At 42.7% G+C, this 19,979-nt stretch overlaps 1 protein-coding gene across 1 annotated transcript in view; it reads right to left on the reverse strand.

Annotated features, from left to right (window-relative positions):
* Positions 1-19,979, reverse strand: part of grm7 (glutamate metabotropic receptor 7) — a 359,100-nt gene that overhangs the window by 150,647 nt on the left and 188,474 nt on the right. Inside the window, exon 5 of the mRNA XM_045705724.1 lies at positions 7,723-7,860. Within this exon, the coding sequence (XP_045561680.1) occupies positions 7,723-7,860 (138 nt within the window). The remainder of the gene's footprint in view (positions 1-7,722; positions 7,861-19,979) is intronic.

The raw sequence follows: 19,979 nt of genomic DNA on the forward strand, positions 1-19,979 counted from the left end.
TGTTTTGCAAAAGTGGGTGAGTATAGTCCCCCCCCTCCCTATAAGTATAGTCCCCCCCCTCCCTATAAGTATAGTCCTCCCCCCCTCCCTATAACTACTGATTATGATTTGACCTTGCTGGTCATCTACAGTATGAACGTTTCAACAGCTTGAAGAACAATCTGGCCTAAAACCGGTACATTTTTGCTAATTTGCATGTAAATCGATATGTGGACACCGCATTGACTGATAGCCCTGGTTCTCACGGACATAGTAGTATATCATTTTTTGAGCCTGTGTTACGTAGGAAGAGACATTTGAAACCACTTGAAGCTGGGATGTCCCTCTTACCATTTCATTCACTCTTACGACTGTCTATCAACTCTAGACTGAACCCTACCTCACAGCCACTGACAAAGCACGTTTCTGCAATCTTTACATCGTAGAGTAACAGGAGAGAGTGGTTTCATCACTATAGCACATGCAGAGATTGAATTATGGCCATTAATCTAAAATATTTCATAGATTTTAAACCAAAAAAAACTATTTTTGTTTGTCATAGATGGACAAGATTAGTATGAGATGAAAGGTGCATTCCTAACAAGTTCAGGAAGCCAAGCTTGAGCTCTGTGAGACATTCACAATGATGGGACAGATGTTTTGATCAAGAGAGACCTTTAGAAAATATGCAGATTTTCTCTAACACTAAACATACGAATATTTATTTTACAGTTCCAAGGAAGGTGAAATCTTATAGTTAATGGTTGTATCATTTGATTATACTATATTTAGAAAGAATATACAGTTAAAGTCAGAAGTTGGAGTTATTAAAACTCGTTTTTCAACCACTCCACAAATTTCTTGTTAACAAACTATAGTTTTGGCAGGTTGGTCAGGACATCTACTTTGTGAATGACACAAGTACTTTTTCCAAAAATTGTTAACAGCAGATTATTTCACTTATAATTCACTGTATCACAATTCCAATGGGTCAGAAGTTTACATACACTAAGTTGACTGTTCCTTTTCAACAGCTTGGAAAATTCCAGAAAATGATGTCATGGCTTTAGAAGCTTCTGATAGGCTAATTGACATAATTTGAGTCAATTGGAGGTGTACCTGTGGATGTATTTCAAGGCCTACCTTCAAACTCAGTGCCTTTTTACTTGACATCATGGGAAAATCAAAAGAAATCAGCCAAGACCTCAGAAAAAAAATTGTAGACCTCCACAAGTCTGGTTCATCCTTGGGAGCAATTTCCAAACGACTGAAGGTACCACGTTCATCTGTACAAACAATAGTACGCAAGTATATACACCATGGGACCACACAGCCGTTATAACACTCAGGAAGGAGACACGTTCTGTCTCCTAGAGGTTGAACGTACTTTGGTGCGAAAAGTGCAAATCAATCCAAGAACAACAGCAAAGGACCTTGTGAACATGCTGGAGAAACAGGTACAAAAGTATCTATATCCACAGTAAAACAAGTCCTATATCAACATAACCTGAAAGGCTGCTCAGCAAGGAAGAAGCCACTGCTCCAAAACCACCATAAAAAAGCCAGACTACGGTTTGCAACTGCACATGGGGACAAAGATCGTACCTTTTGGAGAAATGTCCTCTGGTCTGATGAAACAAAAATAACAACCATCGTTATGTTTGGAGGAAAAAGGGGGATGCTTGCAAGCCGAAGAACACCATCTCAACGTGAAGCACAGGGGTGGCAGCATCATGTTGTGGGGGTGCTTTGCTACAGGAGGTACTGGTGCACTTCACAAAATAGATGGCATCATCAGGATGGAAAATTATGTGGATATATTGAAGGAACATCTCAAAACATCAGTCAGGAATTTAAAGCTTGGTCGCAAATGGGTCTTCCAAATGGACAATGACCCCAAGCATACTTCCAAAGTTGTGGCAAAGTGGCTTAAGGACAACAAAGTCAAGGTATTGGAGTGGCCATCACAAAGTCCTGACCTCAACCCTATATAAAATTTGTGGGCAGAACTGAAAAAGCATGTTCAAGCAAGGAGGTCAACAAACCTGACTCAGTTACACCAGCTCTGTCAGGAGGAATGGGCCAAAATTCACCCAACTTATTGTGGGAAGCTTGTGGAAGGCTACCTGAAACGTTTCACCCAAGTTAACCTCTTGACGGTCGCCTAGGATAGGGGGCGCCACAGCGCATTTTGAAAAAAATGCGTGCCCATTTTAACCTGTTAGGGCTAGGGGGCAGTATTGACACGGCTGGATAAAAAACGTACCCGATTTAATCTGGTTACTACTCCTGCCCAGTAACTAGAATATGCATGTAATTATTGGCTTTGGATAGAAAACACTCCAAAGTTTCTAAAACTGTTTGAATGGTGTCTGTGAGTATAACAGAACTCAGATGGCAGGTCAAAACCTGAGAAGATTCTGTACAGGAAGTACCCTGTCTGACCATTTCTTGGCCTTCTTTGCCATCTCTATCCATTACAAAGGATCTCTGCTGTTACATGACACTTCCTACGGCTGCCATAGGCTCTCAGAAGGTGGTAAAAAGCTGAATCGTGGCTTTGCAGGCTCTGGCTGAAAAAAAGTAGCGCGTTTGGGTAGTGGCTGGTTACAGTACTGTGAGACTCAGGCTCGTGCCCGCGTCGACCGAAAGCTTTGATTTCTTTCCTCTGTTTACCTAAACGGAGATTCCCGGTCGGAATATTAGCGCTTTTTTACGAGAAAAATGGCATAAAAATGGATTTTAAACAGCGGTTGACATGCTTCAAAGTACGGTAATGGAATATTTCGAATTTTTTTGTCACGAATTGCGCCATGCTCGTAACCCTGATTTACCATTTCGGATAGTGTCTGGAACGCACGAACAAAACGCCGCTATTTGGATATAACGATGGATTATTTTGGACCAAACCAACATTTGTTATTGAAGTAGCAGTCCTGGGAGTGCATTCTGACGAAGACAACAAAGGTAATCAAAATTTTGTAATAGTAAATCTGACTTTGGTCAGGGCTAAACTTGGTCGGTGTCTAAATGGCTAGCCGTGATGGCTGGGCTATCTACTGAGAATATTGCAAAATGTGCTTTCACCGAAAAGCTATTTTAAAATCGGACACCTCGATTGCACAAAGGAGTTCTGTATCTATAATTCTTAAAATGATTGTTATGTTTTTTGTGAACGTTTATCGTGAGTAATTTAGTAAATTGTTAGTAAATTCGCTGGAAGTTTGCGGGGGGTATGCTAGTTCTGAACGTCACATGCTAATGTAAAAAGCTGTTTTTTGATATAAATATGAACTTGATTGAACAAAACATGCATGTATTGTATAACATAATGTCCTAGGATTGTCATCTGATGAAGATCATCAAAGGTTAGTGCTGCATTTAGCTGTCTTCTGGGTTTATGTGACATTATATGCTAGCTTGAAAAATGGGTGTCTGATTATTTCTGGCTGGGTACTCTGCTGACATAATGTAATGTTTTGCTTTCGTTGTAAAGCCTTTTTGAAATCGGACAGTGTGGTTAGATTAGCGAGAGTCTTGTCTTTAAAATGCTGTAAAATAGTCATATGTTTGAGAAATTGAAGTAATAGCATTTCTAAGGTATTTGAAAATCGCGCCACGGGATTCAACTGGCTGTTGCGTAGGTGGGACGAATTCGTCCCGCCTAGCCCAGAGAGGTTAAACGGCCTACTACTCAAACTCAGAAGCTAGGATATGCATATAATTAATACTTGTGGATAGAAAACACCCTAAAGTTTCTAAAACTGTTTGAATGGTGTCTGTGAGTATAACAGAACTCATATGGCAGTCAAAACCCCGAGACAGATCGAAACAGGAAGTGGAATTCTGAATTGCTAACTCAACTTCATCACGTTGCCTATTAATCACACCGTGAGCTATGGTTCATTGAGCACTTCCTATTGCTTCCACTAGATGTCCCCAGTCTTTACAAAGTGGTTTGAGTCTCCTACTGTTAAAACTGAATGAATGAGACGCTGTTGAAATTGATCACATGAGTAGGGCCATCACCATTATGACGCCGGCGGCCCTGGCTTCCCTCCCCTTTCGAAACCTTTTGAAAGACAATGCAATCATCCTCCTTGAATCTTATTGTCTCTCTTGTTGAAAAAGGCCCTGAAGATTTATGTTATACAACGTTTGACATGTTTGAACGAACCTAAATGGAAAAAAAATGCATTTTCTCGAAATAGCTGTCCCGCGGCCGACGGAGCATTTGGATCAGCCTTCAGACGCACTAACAAGAACAAGCTCTTGGAACATAAAGGAGTAATTTTTTCGAACGAAAATACATTTGTTGTGGACCTGGGATTCCTGGAAGTGCTTTCTGATGAAGACAACCAAAGGTAAGGGATTATTGACAATAGTATACAAGACTAGATGATATATGCGATTGTTCCAAGATGGCGCTGACCTGTAACGTTAGCCTATTTTTCAGAGTATCGCATCCCCTTTCATCGCAAAGTATGATTACCCAGTAAAGTTATTTTTAAATCTGGCATTACAGGTGCTTTCAAGAGATATTCATCTATAAATCTTAGAATGACAATATTACATTTTAAAAATGTTTTCGAATAGTAATTTAGGAAATTGTAGCGTTGTTTCATCGGATGCATTTGAGGGAAAATAGTTAGTCAACGTTACGCACCAATGTAAAATGCTGTTTTTATATATAAATATGAACTTTATCGAACAAAAGAATGCATGTATTGTGTAACATGATGTCCTAGGTGTGTCATCTGATGAAGATTGTCAAAGGTTAGTGCTGCATTTAGCTGTTTTTTGGTTATTTGTGATGCATGTGGTTGGTCGGAAAATGGCTATGTGGCTACTTTTACGATATACTCCTCTAATATAATCTAATGTTTTGCTTTTGCTGTAAAGCCTTTTTGAAATCGGACAACGTGGTTCGATTCAGGAGAGGTGTATCTATAAAACGATATAATTTGAAAAAAATTATTACATTTTGTTATGCTAATGGCGATATGATTTTTCGCTGGATGTCCGTCCCGCATACGGGATGGAGGCCGCACAGGGGTTAACCTCTCTGGGCTAGGCGGGACGAATTCGTCCCACCTACGTAACAGCCACTTGAAGCCTGTGGCGCGATTTTCAAAACCTTAAAAATCCTATTACTTCAATTTCTCAAACATATGACTATTTTACGGCTATTTAAAGACAAGACTCTCAAGAGGTTCATCTAACCACACTGTCCGATTTCAAAAAGGCTTTACAACGAAAGCAAAACATTAGATTATGTCAGCAGAGTACCCAGCCAGAAATAAACACCCATTTTTCAAGCTAGCATATAATGTCACAAAAACCCAGAAGACAGCTAAATGCAGCACTAACCTTTGATGATCTTCATCAGAGGACAACCTAGGACATTATGTTATACAATACATGCATGTTTTGTTCAATCAAGGTCATATTTATATCAAAAAACAGCTTTTTACATTAGCATGTGACGTTCAGAACTAGCATACCCCCCGCAAACTTCCGGCGAATTCACTAACAATTTACTAAATTACTCACGATAAACGTTCACAAAAAGCATAACAATTATTTTAAGAATTATAGATGCCGAACTCCTCTATGCACTCGATATGTCCGATTTTAAAATAGCTTTTTGGTGAAAGCATATTTTGCAATATTCTAAGTACATAGCCCAGCCATCACGGGCTAGCTATTTAGACACCCGGCAAGTTTAGCACTCACCAATATCAGATTTACTATTACAAACGTTTGATTACCTTTTGTTGTCTTCGTCAGAATGCACTCCCAGGCCTTCTACTTCAATAACAAATGTTGGTTTGGTCCAAAATAATCCATCGTTATATCCGAATAGCGGCGTTTTGTTCGTGCGTTCCAGACACTATCCGGAATGGTAAATAAGGGTCGTGCGCATGGCGCAATTCGTGACAAAAAAAATCTAAATATTCCATTACCGTACTTCGAAGCATGTCAACCGCTGTTTAAAATCCATTTTTATGCCATTTTTCTCGTAAAAAAGCGATAATATTCCGACCGGGAATGTCCATTTAGCTAAACAGAGGAAAGAAAACAAAGCTTTCGGTCGACGCGGGCACGAGCCTGAGTGTCACAGTACTGTAACCAGCCACTACCCAAACGCGCTACTTTGTTTCAGCCAGAGCCTGCAAAGCCACGATTCAGCATTTTGCCACCTTCTGAGAGCCTATGGCAGCCGTAGGAAGTGTCACGGGACAGCTAAGATCCTCACTCTTCAATAAACAGAGACAAGAAGAACGACACCTTGTCAGACAGGCCACTTCCTGCATGAAATCTTCTCAGGTTTTTGCCTGCCATATGAGTTCTGTTATACTCACAGACACCATTCAAACAGTTTTAGAAACGTTGGAGTGTTTTCTATCCAAAGCCAATAATTATATGCATATTCTAGTTCTTGGGCAGGAGTAGTAACCAGATTAAATCGGGTACGTTTTTTATCCAGCCGTGTCAATACTGCCCCCTACCCCCAACAGGCTAAATGTATTTGGCTAAGGTGTATGTAAACTTCTGACTTCAACTGTAAGTCATGTCAAGCCTTATTGATACAGTTTTTGATGAATAGGAAATACATCATATAAAATGTTATTGAGTTATGTTTACAAATAATTTAATTTAATTAACAAAAAGGTTAATTAAATGACACCTCCACCTACTGCACTATCACCAGATAAACATCACACGTGTAGTATTTCTTCATGTTTCCTGTGGCTAAACTATACCACACTTATGCCACAGAAAGAAACACCTTGCTTGTTGATTTATAATGTAATATCCGTTTTCTGACATTCTTATTAAGAGTGCTTCAAGGCTTAACTAGTCAGTCTTCCACCGTGTCTCATCCAGCCTGCTGTGCCGGTAGTATTGTACAAGTCACTCATCCTGAAATACAGGCTGAGTCTCAAATGGCACCCTATTTTATATGTAGTGCACTACTTTTGACCATGACCGATAGGAAATATGGTGCCATTTGGAATGCAGAACCCACGGCAGGGAGGAGATATGGATAGGGATGAAGCCAGGCTCATTATGTAATGGAAGGGCTCAGCTAAGCTCAGCTCGGACTAGGGGACTTGAGCTCTTCTTTATGGTGTCGCGTTCTAATGCAAGGGGAAACAAACAAGAAAGAGAGTCATTGAAGAAGCAGCATGTTGTTTGGTGGGCAGTGATCTTCAATTCAGTCATTGAAGAAGCATAATCTTGTTTGGTGGGCAGTGATCTTCAATTCAGTCATTGAAAAAGCAGAATGTTGTTTGGTGGGCAGTGATCTTCAATTCAATGAATCATACATACGAGACTGCAGTAGAGTATGTTGCATGCACAGAAAGAAAAATGTTGTGGGTTGAACTGCCTCAGCAAAAGAGTGGTTTTCAATACCACTGCATTGATTTCAAACCCTATCATCCACACCTACAACAAGAGTACCAAGCCTTAGGGGGGTTACTGTACATCCTTGCAGAGCGCAGAATAAAACATTACCAAGTGGTGTTCAGAGAACAGCAATGTGTTGCAGATCCTGTCATACACCTACTACAATGCAATATAATTAAAGAGTTAAAATGTTTAGGGTAATAAAGTACAACTTTGTTGAGTTCTCCAGAATCTATTATATGCCTATGACCATGCCCTATGATTAAAATAACAATATTTAATGGGTTTAAAGTACAACTTTGTCAAGTGCAGCAACAAAATGGCTACCTGTGCATTTCCTGCTGGTGTCTTCCTTCTTGGAGGAGCTCATTAGTTTACAGTTGAAGTTCTCCTCCCAGTATTCTGCGAACCAAACGTTCCTGCGGTTGTTCTCCAGCGTCCGCGACATGAAGTATGCGTCAAACCCTGGAAATAAAAGACAGATAAGCAAGTCTTAGAACAAGTCTTAGAACAAGTCTTAGGCCTCAAGAGTATCCTTGTCTAACAATCCACTGTTTGTGTAGAAAAAGGCATGTGGGCAAAACTCCTCTAACTTAGACTGACTATGCATTATTCCCATTATGTAAGACACTTTTACTTCCAAGCTTTATAAAATGTCCAGTTCCTAGATCAGAATAGACCCTCGATCCCCTGCTGAAATAGACCCTGTGAAACCAATTGCACAAAAATATCCATTCCCTGGTTGGCTCCTTTGCCAATAGGGATGGAGCCTATAAGTGTCAGGAATTAAAGCTGATGAGTAAATCAATAGAACTGTCCTTCAGCCTTGAGCTTGCTTTGACATCACCTTCTGGAACAGAGAATAAACGTTGGCATCTTTTGGACACGCTAGTTTGTTATTTTCCTATTTCAGATATACTGTAAATAGGACATCATTCTCTGTATCTTTACATGCTTCTTCCAGCCATAACATAACACCGTCAAACCTGCTCCAATATAATGCATCACACCATGACTTTCCCCAGCGTTGTTTCAATGGCCTAAAGAGGAGAATAGAGTTGCTAATAGATTCTAGTTTAATTACAGTATGTACAGAGAGAGACTACAGGGGAAAACCAGTTAATCAATTGAACCTTGGCGACAACAGAGCAAAGTCTTCTGTTGTTTTTATAGCCAAGAATGGTTAAAACCCAGGTTTGCAGAGTTCTACAAGACTGAGTGTTAGCCTACTGTACTAAATCATAGGCTTTACCTTGGGGGAGCTAATGGAAGACTTCAGTGTCCATTACATAACTGGATTTACTGTCCTATCTCAATAATTGTATTGTGTAATATCGATAGGTAGCATGAGCGTCTATCATCTGGCAGTGTTAGTTAAGATGTCCGTGCCCCAACAGTAATGTCACAGTAATAATAACGTTTTGAGATTGAAATGACGATCCTGACCTTGTCTGGTACTTTTTGTGAAAAAGCCCCCAGTTAAATGTTTTGTATTTATTTGTATTTAACCTTTATTTAACTATAGTACTGGTTCAATAAAGCAAGAGGTATGACAAAAATGATCCATTACAGAAAGACTCACAGCCATCACCTCATAGGGTCGGCGCACAATTGGCCCAGCGTCGTCCGGGTTAAGGGAGGGTTTGGCCGGAGTAGGCCGTCATTGTAAAATAAGAATTTGGTCTTAACTGACTAAATAAAGGTCAAATAACAGACGAACCTTGAATGAGAAGAAGCTATTTGAACAACATTGTTAACTGACAATGTAAATAAAGTCATATTTCTCCCAGGTTAGTATTGGTACCTGCCGACCAATACTGCTGCAGTAGCAAGTTGTTAATTATGGTGATAATAATTACTGCATCCTAATTATAAAGGGGACATGACAACAAAGTGAACACAGTGAACACATAATCCTGATCCAGTGTTTGTGTGTGTGTCCTGTGTATGTTTTTGTGTGTGTGTCCTGTGTGTGTGTGTGTGTCCTGTGTGTGTGTGTGTGTGTGTGTGTGTGTGTGTGTGTGTGTGTGTGTGTGTGTGTGTGTGTGTGTGTGATGGTCTGTGTGTGTGTGTCCTGTGTGTGTGTGTGTGTGTGTGTGTCCTGTGTGTGTGTCATGTGTGTGTGTGATGGTCTGTGTGTATGTGTCCTGTGTGTGTGTGTGTCCTGTGTGTGTGTGTGTCCTGTGTGTGTGTGATGGTCTGTGTGTGTGTGTCCTGTGTGTGTCCTGTGTGTGTCCTGTGTGTGTGTGTTCTGTGTGTGTGTGTGTGTCCTGTGTGTGTGCGTGTTCTGTGTGTGTGTGTGTGTCCTGTGTGTGCGAGTGTGTGTGTGTGTGTATATACAAGGACTCCTCAGTAACAGTGACTACTACCACATAAGATAAGGGCTCTACCCAAACCAGAGTCCAGGAACGGACAAGGGACAAGCCATGTAGTGGTTGCTGGTAGGACACAATATGTGATGACCACCTGAATGGCACCCTATTCCCTTTAAAGTGCACTACTTTTGACTAGGGCCCATAGAGCTCTGTTCAAAAGTAGTGCACTACAAAGGGAATACGGTGCCATTTTGGACGCATTCCAGGTAAATGCCGCTGTTAGCTGCTCTGAACCCTGTGTAGAGAAGAGGCTAACAGAATAACAGCACAGGTCACCATCCCTCAGTGAACACAGCAGCACCCTGTCACCACTCACAGTGTGTGCATCCCAAATGGCAACCTGTTCCCTACATAGGGCTCCGGTCAAAAGTAATGCACTACCCCTATTGGGCCCTGGTGAAATGTAGTGCACTATAAAGAGAATAGGATGCCGTTTGGGAAGCAAACCACGTATCTGTGTGATTCCCGCAGCACGGTGTCACTTCTCAATATGTATCTCTTCTGATCAGAGCGGTGATCTAGGGGCCTTAACGCATGGCTAACACCGTGGGATGTCCAGTACCAACTGACATCAAAGCAAATAACCCCCTTTTATCTACAAGCCCCTGTACCTTCTCACTTAGCCACTTCTCTGTTTGTGTGGTTTACAACTCTGATTCAGAGACATGAAAGAGACTGTGATATAACGCTTCTAAAACAGCTAAGTACTTTTTCTGAATTCCAAAATGTACTTAAAAAAAAAAAACAGTAACATTTTAAATTGGTTTTAAAAGATCCATCAAAATGATACAACTGGACATGTAATAACATAAATTAACTGAAACACATGTACAATTGTGCTGTTGTATTGAGAAAATGTACTTTATGTTTTCAATTAGGTGTAAAATTGCTCCCTTCAGGGAAAGAGAAACTGAAAATAAGGGTATGATTGGAGAAGGCAGTTGGACTGTTTTGCAGAGGAGTGAAAGACTGGTGGAGCGATACACATTAATGGCATTGTTAGGAGATGGAGGAAAGAATTGAGGATGGAGTTTCTGTGAGAGAGAGAGAGAGAGAGAGAGAGAGAGAGAGAGAGAGAGAGAGAGAGAGAGAGAACTGAATTGAATTGTGAGAGTCAGAGTCAGAGACAGAGAGAAAGAGGGAGAGAGAGTGAGAGTGAATTTAATTGTGAGAGAGAGATAAAGAGAGATAAAGAGAGAGAGAGAGTGAATTGAATTGTGAGAGAGATAAAGAGAGAGCAAGAGAAAGAGAGCGAGAGAGCGAGAGAGAGCGCGAGTGAGAGAGAGCGAGAGCGAGAGAGAGCGAGAGAGAGTGAGTGAGAGAGAGTGAGCGAGATAGAGAGAGAGAGCGGGAGAGAGAGAGCGTGAGAGAGAGAGAGAGCGAGAGAGAGATAGCGAGAGAGAGAGAGAGAGAGAGAGCGAGAGAGAGCGAGAAAAAGCTTGAATTGAATTGAGAGAGACAGAGATAGAAAGAGTGAGAGTGAGAGAGAGATAAAGAGAGAGAGAGTGAATTGAATTGTGAGAGAGATAAAGAGAGAGAGAGCGAGAGAGAGAGCGAGAGAGAGAGCGAGCGAGAGCGAGTGAGAGAGAGAGAGAGCGCAAGAGAGAGAGAGCGTGAGAGAGAGAGAGAGAGAGAGCGTGAGAGAGAGAGAGCGAGAGAGAGAGCGCGAGAGAGAGAGCGAGAGAAAGCTTGAATTGAATTGAGAGAGACAGAGATAGAAAGAGTGAGAGTGAGAGAGAGATAAAGAGAGAGAGAGAGTGAATTGAATTGTGAGAGAGATAAAGAGAGAGAGAGCGAGAGAGAGAGCGAGAGAGAGCGAGAGAGCGAGCGAGCGAGCGAGTGAGAGAGAGAGAGAGAGAGAGCGCAAGAGAGAGAGAGCGCAAGAGAGAGAGAGCGCGAGAGAGAGAGAGAGAGAGAAAGAGAGAGCGCGAGAGAGAGAGAGCGCGAGAGAGAGCGCAAGACAGAGAGAGACAGAGCGAGAGAGACAGAGCGCGCGAGAGAGAGAGCGCAAGAGAGAGAGCAAGAGAGCGAGCAAGAGAGCGAGAGCGAGAGCGAGAGCGAGAGAGAGAGAGAGAGAGCTTGAATTGAATTGAGGGAGACAGAGAGAGAAAGAGTGAGAGAGAGTGAGAGTGAATTGAATTGTGAGAGACAGAGACAGAGAGAGAGAGAAAGAGAGAGAGTGAGAGAGAGAGCGAGAGAGCGTGTGAGAGAGAGAGAGTGTGAGAGAGAGAGAATGAGAGAGAGAGAGAGAGAGGGCACCTCAGGAAATAAAAAAAGAACTCTGGCTTCTTCCTCTACCTTCTGCATTATGTATGCCCTGCAATTATCTACAAGGGAAAATGTAAAGCACAAATTACACTCTGATTAATCATTGTAATCATTTGTCTGACTAGTGGTTGAAAGAACATTTCATTTGAATGTGCATTTACATTCCTACCGTCGGCAACTCCTTTTTTCATTTCAGCTCAAGTGGATTCTAATCTAATCCACTTAGTTTGTCTGTCTGCATGAGGCTGAGAAATGAGAGACGGCTCTTTGATTCCTTATATATTGTTACTGTTACCGTGCCAAATGCTGCCATGTAAATAGGGAGGTTGGGTAAATACAGCCCTGTATGAGAAGCGTTTAAACTTTTCATGCTTAAAAACAACAACAAGTGTTCTGTCTCAGCTTCATCTCCCAACCATGACAATACGATTATTGGCAGTTACAAACAAAAATAATGTGCCATTCATTTTTTTCTTTGTTTGCAAAATGTGCACCTCAGACTAGCTTATTATATGAAATATTGAAATGTTTGAGAGCATGATTGCAGTCTTTCCTGGTTATGTAATTTGTAAATCTTTTCGAGAGTTATATTTTGGATTTTGTGACCAGATATGTTGGGATTAGATTTCCCCTTAAATTGTTGTTCAGGGTAAAATGAAGTTATCATTAACTTTCACTATGTAACACTAAACTGCAAAATAATATGTATGACTGTATTAATACTATTATCGGTCTGTCAAGCCTGTTGAGTTCATATGTTAGAATGACGCTCAACACATCCTGTTTGCTAGTTATTAAAGTCAAAGCTCCTGAGTGACGTTTCGAGAGGACAACAACTACTCAAAACCAAAAACAATAACTGATTTCTCAGTTTAACAGATAACAGTTTTTTTAACAGATGAATAAACACATATCCGGTTAAAACTACAAATAAATTGATAGTATTGTTACGCATGTAAGCTGTGGGAAACGGTGAGTGAGTAGACATCTGATTAGACACGGGAACTAACCATAAGGCTCTGGTCAAAAGTAATACACTATGTAAGGAAGAGGGAAGACTTCAATCTTCAGGAGAATAGAAAGCACAGTCTGAAGCACACAGAGAAAATTAGATAACATAAATGTGTGTGTGAGTGTGTGTGTGTGTGTGTGTGTGTGTGTGTGTGTGTGTGTGTGTGTGTGTGTGTGTGTGTGGAGGTACACAGAGGAAACTGACATGATATGTGTTCTCTCCACTGTCATTTTATGAAACAGTAACATCAATTGGAATACACTGACAAAAAGGTACAATAACTACCCAACATGTGTGGATTGTAAATATTGTACGTTCGTCATGTAGGAGTGGGGTTTCCTCAGTCAGTCTTCCATGGTGATGTCACGTCCCTTACAACCTAGAGGACTACTGTTACCCCCTGATAAACAACCTAGTTTACTGGTCCAGTGGACAGCTGACTTCAAGGTGCAAGGTGTCAAGGTGGAAACATAAGGGATCATGTTCAAGGGCTGGTTGGTAAATGTTACATTTGCCCAGCATTATGGTTTGGTGTTGCTGTGGCATGTTAGTGTGTGTGCGTCCACGAGTGCATGCATTTCTGTATGTTCGGACAGAACGGTGTTGGTAGGAGCGCATACATTCCTGGGAGACAAGTATTGAGCCGCCTGCTCTTGGAAAACCTATAACAGCAAGTGGCCAAATAAACACACACAGCCTGTGGTCACTGTGAAAGTCAGAGGTAAGCTGTGATTCTAATAGCTGAATGTAATACTACATTTTGTTCCATGCAGATTTAGATGTAATTCCTAAAAGGAATACCTAATTTCTCGAAGTGTGAGAATCTAGTTAACCGATGGTTCTGAGATACGGGAAACCAGCTGGTGGAAAAGTTACATAGGTATTTTACCTTCATGTTCAAGTATCAAGGCTTGTGTATAACAGTAGCATCTGAAATATGAACTTATCCTCACTACGTGACCTGACCAGGACAAACTAGTGGGGCTAAAACATGACCAGGACAAACTAGTGGGGCTAAAACATGACCAGGACAAACTAGTGGGGCTAAAACATGACCAGGACAAACTAGTGGGGCTATAACATGACCAGGACAAACTAGTGGGGCTAAAACATGACCAGGACAAACTAGTGGGGCTAAAACATGACCAGGACAAACTAGTGGGGCTAAAACATGACCAGGACAAACTAGTGGGGCTAAAACATGACCAGGACAAACTAGTGGGGCTAAAACATGACCAGGACAAACTAGTGGGGCTATAACATGACCAGGACAAACTAGTGGGGCTAAAACATGACCAGGACAAACTAGTGGGGCTATAACCTGACCAGGACAAACTAGTAGGGCTATAACAGGACCAGGACAAACTAGTTGGGCTATCACCTGACCAGGACAAACTAGTTGGGCTATAACCTGACCAGGACAAACTAGTAGGGTTATAACCTGACCAGGACAAACTACTTGGGCTAAAACATGACCAGGACAAACTAGTTGGGCTAAAACATGACCAGGACAAACTAGTTGGGCTATAACAGGACCAGGACAAAGTAGTTGGGCTATAACAGGACCAGGACAAACTAGTAGGGCTATAACAGGACCAGGACAAACTAGTGGGGCTAAAACATGACCAGGACAAACTAGTGGGGCTAAAACATGACCAGGACAAACTAGTGGGGCTAAAACATGACCAGGACAAACTAGTGGGGCTATAACATGACCAGGACAAACTAGTGGGGCTAAAACATGACCAGGACAAACTAGTGGGGCTATAACCTGACCAGGACAAACTAGTTGGGCTAAAACAGGACCAGGACAAACTAGTTGGGCTATCACCTGACCAGGACAAACTAGTAGGGTTATAACCTGACCAGGACAAATTGGTGGTGCTATAACAGGACCAGGACAAACTAGTAGGGCTATAACAGGACAAACTAGTAGGGCTATAACAGGACCAGGACAAACTAGTAGGGCTATAACAGGACAAACTAGTTGGGCTATAACAGGACCAGGACAAACTAGTAGGGCTATAACAGGATAAACTAGTAGGGCTATAACAGGACAAACTAGTGGGGCTAAAACATGACCAGGACAAACTAGTTGGGCTATAACCTGACCAGGGCAAAGTAGTGGGGCTATATCTAGGACCACCATTTTTCCTGGTTATGTCACATTCCTTGAAATACTTGACTTTTTCTTTAGCTCAAAATGCTACGGAGGAGCTGGGATGGCTAACCTGATCAGTGTCACAGCTCAAAGCATCTCTTCCCCGTTCTCTCATTGTTTGTCACTTTGGAACACTCTACCAATTCCACCAGAGCTATCTATTGTGACAGGCTGCCAGTGGGAATTCAGCACAAGCTAGCTAACTGGTATGGTACTGCAAGGCAGGGAGACACACTGAGAGCTAGCTAACTGGTACACAACACATCCACAAGCCTCCAGGGTTGGTACTGCAAGGCAGGCATACAGTACGAGCTAGCTAACTGGTTCACAACCCATACACAAAACATCCAGGGTAGGGTACTGCAAAGAAAGTAAGCCGGCTAGACAACTGGTACACAAGCATCACAAGCCAGGGTCACACAGTACAAGCTAGCTAACTGGTAAACAATGTATCCAGTCTACTGCAAGTCTGCCCACACATACAACGAGCTAGCTAACTGGATAGTCAGCCACACATCTCCACGAATACACACAGTCCTCCAAACTGAATGAATAAAGAAGATTGAGGATCAAATCAAATCAAATTTTATTGGTCACAAACACATGGTTAGCAGATGTTATTGGTCACATACACATGGTTAGTAGAGGTTATTGGTCACATGGTTAGTAGAGGTTATTGGTCACATGGTTAGCATATGTTATTGGTCACATACACATGGTTAGCAGATGTTATTGGTAACATACACATGGTTAGCAGATGTTATTGGTCACATACACATGGTTAGTAGAGGTTATTGGTCACATACACATGGTTAGCAGATGTAATTGGCCACATACACATGGTTAGTAGATGTTAATGGTCACATACACATGGTTAGCAAATGTTATTGGTCACATGGTTAGCAGATGTTATTGGTCACATACACATGGTTATCAGATGTTAATGGTCACATACACATGGTTAGCAGATGTTATTGGTCACATGGTTAGCAGATGTTATTGGTCACATACACATGGTTAGCAGATGTTAATGGTCACATACACATGGTTAGCAGATGTTATTGGTCACATGGTTAGCAGATGTTATTGGTCACATGGTTAGCAGATGTTATTGGTCACATGGTTAGCAGATGTTATTGGTCACATACATATGGTTAGCAGATGTTAATGGTCACATACATATGGTTAGCAGATGTTAATGGTCACATACACATGGTTAGCAGATGTTAATGCGAGTGTAGTGAAATGCTTGTGCTTCTAGTTCCGACCGTGCAGTGATATCTAACAAGTAATCTAACAATTTCACAACTACCTTAAACACACAAGTGTAAAGGAATGAATAAGAATATGTACATATAAATATATGGATGAGCGATGGCCGAACGGCATAGGCAAGATGCAGTAGATGGTATAGAGTACAGTATATACATATGAGATGAGTAATGTAGGGTATGTAAACATTATATAAAGTGGAATCCTTGGATCCTTTGGATCCAAAACCCCAAATGCTTCCTATAACAATACCCAGTTGAAATGCACAACAATGGCACAGCAGTGTCTGTGCTGAGGTAAGTGTGCGAAAGGGACATCAATCTCTTTGGATGTTTTTAACGTGGACCAAAGATTAAAATCCCACTATGTTCCTCACAGAAACAGCAGGGCTGTGTTTCAAACAAAGGACAAGGAAAGCCAGTTGAAAGCTGATATAGAGCCTTTGTGTTCTTTTTTGTCTCAGTCAGAGCTGAGTGTGCTGTCTGTTAGTGATATGGGACTGACAAATGGGAGGTCCAAAATACTCACTCTGCCAGACTGTCTGGTTTCATCCCAAAAAATCACCCTATTCTCTTCACAGTGCACTCCATTTGACCAGGGCTTACAGGAATCTGGTCAAATGGAGTGCTCTATCTAGGGAATAGGATGCCAATTGGAACACAGCCTCAGTTTATCCTGTACGCCAGACCTCTTTCATGTCAACACATTCACACCTAGTGTATTTTCTCTCCAGGTTTCAGCAAATATAAACACTGGGTATTTGCAGAATAAATGAAGGAGTCATCACATGTTGACAATCATTCCACTCCAGTTTTTGGACGCGTTGCTCCCAGACTACAGCTTTGATGGGCAGGTGAGTTCTTCAGAGAACACACAGCACCTTTGTCATAGAGCATCATTTAACTCAAACACATAACACCTTTGTCATAGAGCAACATTGAGGTTAAACACACAGAACCATCATCATAGAATCCTACTACACCAGCTCTGGCACTTGTCAGATGTGGCAGGGCTTGAAAACTATTACGGACTACAAAGGGAAACCCAGCCGCGAGCTGCCCAGTGACCCGAGCCTACCAGACAAGCAAAATGGCTTTTATGCTCACTTCAAGGAAAGCAACACTGAAACACGCATGAGAGCACCAGCTGTTCTGGATGACTCTGATAAAGCTCTCGGTAGCCGATGTGAGCAAAATCTTAAAACAGGTCAATATTCACAAAGCCATAGGGCCAGACGGATAACCAGGACGTCTACTCAAAGCACGCGCGGACCAACTGGCAAGTGTCTTCACTGACATTTTCAACCTCTCCCTGACCGAGTCTGTAATACCTACATGTTTCAAGCAGACCATCATAGTCCCTGTGCCCAAGGAAGCAAAGGTAACCTGCATAAATGATTACCACCTTGTAGCACGCTTTGAAAGGCTGGTCATGGGTAACATTTACATTACATTTACATTTAAGTCATTTAGCAGACGCTCTTATCCAGAGCGACTTACAAAATGGTGCATTCACCTTATGATATCCAGTGGAACAACCACTTTACAATAGTGCATCTAAATATTTTAAGGGGGGGGGGTTAGAAGGATTACTTTATCCTATCCTAGGTATTCCTTAAAGAGGTGGGGTTTCAGGTGTCTCCGGAAGGTGGTGATTGACTCCGCTGTCCTGGTGTCGTGAGGGAGCTTGTTCCACCATTGGGGTGCCAGAGCAGCGAACAGTTTTGACTGGGCTGAGCGGGAACTGTGCTTCCTCAGAGGTAGGGGGGCCAGCAGGCCAGTGGTGGATGAACGCAGTGCCCTTGTTTGGGTGTAGGGCCTGATCAGAGCCTGAAGGTATGGAGGTGCCGTTCCCTTCACAGCTCCGTAGGCAATCACCATGGTCTTGTAGCGGATGCGAGCTTCAACTGGAAGCCAGTGGAGAGAGCGGAGGAGCGGGGTGACGTGAGAGAACTTGGGAAGGTTGAACACCAGACGGGCTGCGGCGTTCTGGATGAGTTGTAGGGGTTTAATGGCACAGGCAGGGAGCCCAGCCAACAGCGAGTTGCAGTAATCCAGACGGGAGATGACAAGTGCCTGGATTAGGACCTGCGCCGCTTCCTGTGTGAGGCAGGGTCGTACTCTGCGAATGTTGTAGAGCATGAACCTACAGGATCGGGTCACCGCCTTGATGTTAGTGGAGAACGACAGGGTGTTGTCCAGGATCACGCCAAGGTTCTTAGCACTCTGGGAGGAGGACACAAGGGAGTTGTCAACCGTGATGGCGAGATCATGGAACGGGCAGTCCTTCCCCGGGAGGAAGAGCAGCTCCGTCTTGCCGAGGTTCAGCTTGAGCTGGTGATCCGTCATCCACACTGATATGTCTGTAACATCAGCAGTATCCTCCCGGATAACCTAGACCCACTCCAATTTGCATACCGCCCCAACAGATCCACAGAAGATGCAATTTCAATCGCACTCCACACTGCATTTTCCCACCTGGACAAAAACAACGCCTATGTGAGATTGCTGTTCATTGACTACAGCTCAGTGTTCAACACCGTAGTGCACGCAAAGCTCATCACTAAGCTAAGGACCCTGGGACTAAACACCTCCCTCTGCAACTGGATCCTGGACTTCCTGACGGGCCGTCCACAGGTGGTAAGGGTAAGCAACAACATGTCTGTTACGTTGATCCTTCACACTGGGCCCCTCAGGGATGTGTGCTTAGTCCCCTCCTTTACTCCCTGTTCACCCACGACTGCGCGGCCAAACACGACTCCAACACCATCATTAAGTGTGCTGACGACACAGCAGTGGTATGCCTGATCACCGACAACAATGACACAGCCTATAGGGAGGAGGTCAGAAACCTGGCAGTGTGGTGCCAGGACAACAACCTCTCCCTCAATGTGAACAAGACAAAGGAGCTGATCGTGGACTACAGGAAAAGGCGGGCCAAACAGGTCCCCATTAACATCGACGGGGCTGTAGTGGAGTGGGTCGAGAGTTTCAAGTTCCTTGGTGTCCACATCACCAACGAACTATCATCGTCCAAACACACCAAGACAGTCGTGAAGACGACACGACAACACCTTGTTCGCCTCAGGAGACAAGATTTGGCATGGGTCCCCAGATCCTCAAAAAGTTATACAGCTGCACCATCGAGAGCATCCTGACTGGCTGCATTACCACCTGGTATGGTAACTCCTCAGCAACCGACCGTGAGGCGCTACGGAGGGTAGTGCGTACGGCCAAGTACATCACTGGGGCTAAGCTTCCTGACATACAGGACCTATATACTAGGCGGTGTCAGAGGAAAGACCAAAAATTGTCCAAGACTCCAATCACCAAAGTCATTTTATTTATTTTACCTTTATTTAACTAGGCAAGTCAGTTAAGAACAAATTCTTACTTTCAGTGACGTCCTAGGAACAGTGGGTTAAATGCCTTGTTCAGGGGCAGAACGACAGATTTTTACCTTGTCAGCTCAGGGATTCGATCTTGCAATCTTTCAG

This window comes from Salmo salar, chromosome ssa22 (genome assembly GCF_905237065.1).
Source record: "Salmo salar chromosome ssa22, Ssal_v3.1, whole genome shotgun sequence".
NCBI classification, from domain to species: Eukaryota; Metazoa; Chordata; class Actinopteri; order Salmoniformes; family Salmonidae; genus Salmo; species Salmo salar.